Genomic DNA, 6,012 nt, shown 5'->3' on the forward strand with positions numbered 1-6,012 from the left:
AGGTGTCTTTGAGTGTTTGTGTGAACAGAGGCCTAAAATCACTGACAGTCCTCAAGGCTGGATTCCCTGCATCCTCTGTAAGACACAAGGCTGGCTTTGTCCTGTCATCCCAAACTCCCCGGAGGCAGATGAACAACCACTAAGCTCTAGTATGTAAACCTAACCTGGGCCTTTTCCTGAGGAGGGAAATCTGAGTATGTGGGCCTTATCAGACTTGACTTTGAAACAATCCAAATTATTTGTGGATAAATTAATTCTACTTTTGCTTTGACCGGATTTTAACACATAGATTAGTTTTGCAAATGAGTCTAATATCCACTCACTCAATAAATCTAAAGTAGAAATGCACCGACACCAGGTTGAACAAAATATCACTCATTGCACTGTTGTAATTTCATTTCGAATGCAGCATAAAATATAACAGTAAGATTTTAAGTATGGTTCAGATGCATGTGCCTCTAGTTTAACATGTAATGGTAAATTATTTGCATATATCTGCAGTTGGTGTGCGCATTCCTGGGTACTGGGTGCCTTAAACTGTATCTCATACAATGTGTAAAGACTATTAAAGCCATAGATTTTCCCTCGTGCTTCATCAAATGGGTGCACTGCTTAAATTTCCACATTTCTGCACAATACCAGGAAAAAGCAGCAACCTGATTTTTACCGAAGTCTAGCATGAGGGCTGGAATAGTTCCCATGTCTGGCTTGGTCTCTGGTTGCCGTTTATCCTTCAGCCAATCAGGAGTGAGGAGCCGCTTGAAAAGGCGGGTCCCTTCCCTGTGTTTGTGAACCTGAAGGCCTCTTTGAGGGAAAAGAAGTTTGAAGACGAGCCGCGGGTAGTCATTCCTCACATCCTTTCTCTACTCAGTTCACAGATGGTATTTGTGCACGTTTAGACTGGAATGGGTTTATGTTGTCAGATATTAGAATGTGAAAGTCAAGCGCACTTTTTGTTTTGCTTTGTGCGTTTTGAAGATCTGGATTTGGTGCGATTTGTGGAACTAAATTGAAGCGATATTTGCTGGTGTGTGTGTTTGTGTGTGTGTGCTTGTGTGTGTGTGCTGTCCAGGAAGAGGTCATCAGCAGCACAACAACAAAACACAAGCCGAGGACTAGAAAAAAGAAGAAGAAGAAGACACCAGGATCTGCAATCTGGAGCTCATCCTGTTTTGTAATCTGCGTCTTACTCGCTGGATTGAAGTAACTTTTCACTAGAAATGGTTGGCAGGTTGAACTTGCCAAATGTATGTGAAGGAGATCCACTGGACATGAGCTGCAGGGCTGATAGAGGACTTGACAGCCCGGACTCCGGGTTACCCCCCAGCCCCAGTCCCAGCGCCTGGCTGCTGCCTGTGGCCGCGGAGAGAGCCGACGGAGTCAGCCCCGGGTCTGAGGAGGACAGAAGGGGCTCCCTGGTGGGTACTGGGCTCATCTGAGCACAAACTGTAGTCAGCATCCAGTAATAATGACATGCTTTCCCATTGGCTGCACTGGGATGTTCAGTTAGAGCTGTATGAAAGATTAGGCCATGACATGAAATATTTATCTTGCATTGATAAATGTGTGTGTTCTACTGCATCATCATGAAATATGGGTTCAACTGGTCATTCTTTGGAAATGCATCTTCCTCCTGCACAGAGTCCTCTGGAACACTTTATGCAAGCCTCTGTGATCCATTCATGCAGACTTAACATGTATCACTGTAAATCACAGATTTGACTTTAAATTACTGCGCCATGAAATGTGTAAATACTGTACACTGACAATACATTTAGTTTTCTACAGGTTTTTAAATTTATTTATTTATTATTTATTTATTTAATAGGGACAGTGCATGTTAATGAACATCTACAACCATTGCTGCTGTAAATATGCCAGATTGTAGCAGCAGTGCTAATTTCCATCTGTAGTCCCTAGGCAGGTGACGAGAAAGACAGTAGACAAAAATGCAAAACATTGTAAAAGACATCATAAAAAGACAGTAGACAAAAATGCAAAACATCATAAAAACACACAGAACAACACTGAGGATGATCTACTGATGGTCACAGGCTTGGTTTTCATTCATCCAATGTTTAAGTTGTGATTTGAAGTTACAAGTGTTTTGTTTACAGTATTTTACAGAGTTATTTTTAGAGTAAGTTTTCTAGCAAGTTTTTTAGAGTATATACTAACCTTAATGTTAATGTGGTTACTAACCTGCCTGTTTTGTTTTGTTTGTTTTGTCTTCTTGTGCTGTATGCAAAGCTGCTGAGATCTATCTATCTATCTATCTATCTATCTATCTATCTATCTATCTATCTATCTATCTATCTATCTATCTATCTATCTATCTATCTATCTATCTATCTATCTATAATATTAGTTTAAAGTGGTCACTTTACTTAACTGAACATAAGATAATTTTTATTGGCTCCTTATGTGTTGCAATTCTGTTGCAGGTCTCAGTTTTACCCACTGGGACGTACCCACAACTGCACCCACTGTCATTTGGAGAGGGCATATCACTTGACCCATTACCAGCAAAGGAAATAAGGTGGGTAGTTAAAGAATGACCAGTTCCATCCATTATGTGACCTGTTGTGGTGTATGGGTGTTAATGACTTTCAGATGCATCAGTAGAATATGGATACTAAGTGTATGCACCAGGATTGATAAGTCATTTTATATGTGCACAAAAAAAACACATTAATAGTGGATGCTACAGGGCTGGTCTGTAGTCAACATGAACCTCAGTCTATAGTGTAAATAAACATATTCATGCAGTTTTTTAGGTCAAGTACTTTGCATCATATCAAGTCATGGCGTCCCTGTTGCAGATACACGTCCTCTGTTCACTATGACTCAGACCGCCACTTCATCCAGAACGTGGCCCTTCAACCATGGGGCCAGGGCCTCGAACACTGCAGGCAGACCATCATGGCCGTGCCTCACAGCACCTGGCGCCATTACAAGACACAGCTGGACTTCCAGCCTCGCCACCGGCCGCGGAATTTCAAGAGTACCACTATCATCTACCCCAAGAAAACCAGTGCCGTCTACACCACAGAGCTGAGCTATGACTGCCACCGACTAGCCAGACGTTTCCTCTCCAGTGTGGAGCTGGAGACTGGTTGCAAAAAGGTTCCTCAGTAAGACGACGGGGAGCAGTGGCAAGAGCAGTCATTCCCATAGCAGCTTCCCTGAGGCTCGCTGCCATAGACCTGCTGTGTTGCTGTGTTTTTTACAGTTGTGTAGCCTGCTATATTTTTAATGTGCCCACCCCAAGAGGTCTACATCAACCATCTGTGCTGTGATGTTATGAATAGGTGAGACAACAGGACGTAGGCTGAATGGATGAGTCATTGTTTTGACGTGTTTATATCCCTACCAGTTAATAAACAATAAAATTGGATGCGTCATTAGATTCAGTGTTTTGTAGATTATTGAAGAGTTTAGGAGGCATGTAGACGTTAACTTCATTTTAATGACTGTTGAATAAGTCCTTGGAGTCAAAAGTTGATCAGATGTGCAAAGTAATTGGTTTTAATCTGAACGGTGAGAGCTGCTTCACTTCATATTATTTGTAATCACAGTGAAGGGACTTTTAAAACTGCTAATTTAATGGCGGTTTAATGTAATGTTGGAGTTTGGATGCATGCTAGGAGTTCACTAACAGCTATCCACGCTGTAAAAAGGATATGGTGAAAATACTTAGCACATGTTTTGTTTCTTCACAGGGTATTATGTAGTTCAGCACAGCATTGGCACAACATTAGCTCTTTCCGGACCTTCTCTCAGGCCGCTCTTAAAGGCTGTGATGCAAAAATGTTTTGTGTAGATATTGAGCAGTTAAGGGAAGTCTTCAGTTCAGTTTTATGTTTTCTCTTAAACTGATTAAGTAGGTAGTATAGATGGATTGTGAGTGAGAAATTTACTGAAAAGTGTATAGTATTTTGACTAGCTTACTAGTGACAATGAGCTGCATTCCACTGCAATCACCGTCTGTAGCTTGATGTGGATTGAAAATGATATTTATTCTTAAAGAGGTTTTATCAGCTGAGTAATGGGTCTTCCCAGTCTGGTCAAGGAATATTTTTTGTAATAACCTTGATTCCTTTATTGATGTATCTGTTGATGCTTCTTTTAGACACTCACAATTTTGAAATAAAGTTAATTCAATAACTTTTTTTTTTTCTTTCATTTTTTGAGAATGATTTTTCTGACAATGGGTTATTTATTCACAGTTTGGGCCAACAAACACAAGCATCAACCAGAAGAATAATATTTGTGAATTTATGTGTATGAGACATTCCTTCCCAACTCTGCAGAAATCAGTCGAATGGCTTGTGTTTTATACAAGGACCTGCTGATTCATAAGTACCTGTAACATTCCCAGACTTTTTTTTTTTTCCGTGTTTGGAGTTGGACAAATAAAATAGGTGTTTGTTTCTTTTTATAACACTCATTCTCCTACAGCAGGGGTCAGCAACCCTGGTCCTAGAGAGCCACTATCCTGCATGTTATCGATGTCTCCCTCTTCCAGCACACCTGACAGTTGTTATCGGGCTTCTGCAGATCTTGATGATAGGCTGATCATTTGAATCAGGTGTGTTGGAAGAGGGATACATCTAAAACATGCAGGATAGTAGCTCTCTAGGACCAGGGTTGCTGACCCCTGTACCAAGGAGTGACACAAGTACAATCATGCTTCTTTTGTTCCCTCTAGTGGTCACAGTTGGAATCACACAGTGTTGTAGAGCTCCTTAAACTACATCTTTTAAGATTAAAGCTGATTTCTTATGTTAACACAGTGGAAAGACTGAAATAATTACACAACTTTAGAGTGTCCCAGAGGCTTTCATGGTCTTTTATCCTTTTCTCTGTCCACATGATCCCATATCACTTCTATTCATATTCTTTCTGAAATGCATGACCGCACATGTGCATTTCTCAGTTTTTGTAGTAATATACTTACAACTGGAATATAAAGCATCTTGTATATGTGAACAGTATGAATATCAAAAATGCATTACCTGCATATTTGTTGTTAGAAATAAAGACACACGCTCATCACAACCCTGCAAAAACAAAATGAAAGGCTGCTTTTTCACAGTGCTGTGTTTCTAATGTCATTTCACCAAATTACCCATACTGCCAATAATTTAAAAGCTTAATTACGGTGTCCACTTTTTAATCTTTGTATTATTTCACTGATCATATTACTGTGTTGTAGATATTTGTCCAAGTCTAGTTGTGCCAAAAGTAACATCCAGGTATAAATGTAATTTCAGTTTTATTTATCTTAAAACTACCTGGACTGTATTTATTGTGTGATGAAGCTGCAATGTCCTCACTTGCCCTGAATCTGTTTATAGACCCCAAAAGTGCAAGCGCTCAGTCCATGTGGGTTTTCTTCACTCTGCACCTGCCTTTCCCAAATTAGGGATGAGACCCAAAATGGGTCACCAAATGTGTTGAGTAATGACCAAAGCCATGCAAAAACTAATGACATGAATAAAGCATAACAAAAAAATATATAAATAAATAAGGGGGGTGGGTCTGTTTGTGTACTTTGGCATCTAAATTAGTATTTCTTTCGTGTGTCTATTTGTTGGTCGTGTGTTGCCACTAAACTAGCATTACTTTTTAATTGGGGATTAATGATCTTACAAGTGCATTTATTCAACATTGTTGTCACAGTGGAAGTTTTTGCTATTTACGAGACATTGTTTAGAAATTCCAGTCAAACTGATCATTTGGGTCTCGAGTTGCCCACAAGAAATTGTATGATGTACCATTTTCTCTCAGTACTTGAACGCACCATACTTCAGTTGTGTGACGTACGACTATTCACTGTTCATTTTGAATACTATTTCTTTTTTATTTCAACATGTTTTAGAGGTTTTTAACCAACAAATACTGACTTATTCACTGCCCTTCAGGTTTAACGTTAATAGATCTATGCAAAGTGTAATTTATTTAGTGAAACGTTGTGACGTAAAGGGTCAGAGGTCGTAAGTACACGCC

At 39.7% G+C, this 6,012-nt stretch overlaps 1 protein-coding gene across 1 annotated transcript; it reads left to right on the forward strand.

Annotated features, from left to right (window-relative positions):
• Nucleotides 1–780: 780 nt before the first annotated feature.
• rflnb (refilin B) lies at nucleotides 781–4,171 on the forward strand. Its single transcript, XM_030151852.1, has 3 exons — nucleotides 781–1,418; nucleotides 2,445–2,539; nucleotides 2,823–4,171. Exons 1-3 carry the CDS (start codon nucleotides 1,221–1,223, stop codon nucleotides 3,136–3,138), a joined length of 609 nt encoding a protein of 202 aa, XP_030007712.1. The 5' UTR covers nucleotides 781–1,220; the 3' UTR covers nucleotides 3,139–4,171.
• The last annotated feature ends 1,841 nt before the right edge of the window (nucleotides 4,172–6,012 follow it).

Source organism: Sphaeramia orbicularis, chromosome 13 (assembly GCF_902148855.1).
Source record: "Sphaeramia orbicularis chromosome 13, fSphaOr1.1, whole genome shotgun sequence".
Classification (NCBI taxonomy): Eukaryota; Metazoa; Chordata; class Actinopteri; order Kurtiformes; family Apogonidae; genus Sphaeramia; species Sphaeramia orbicularis.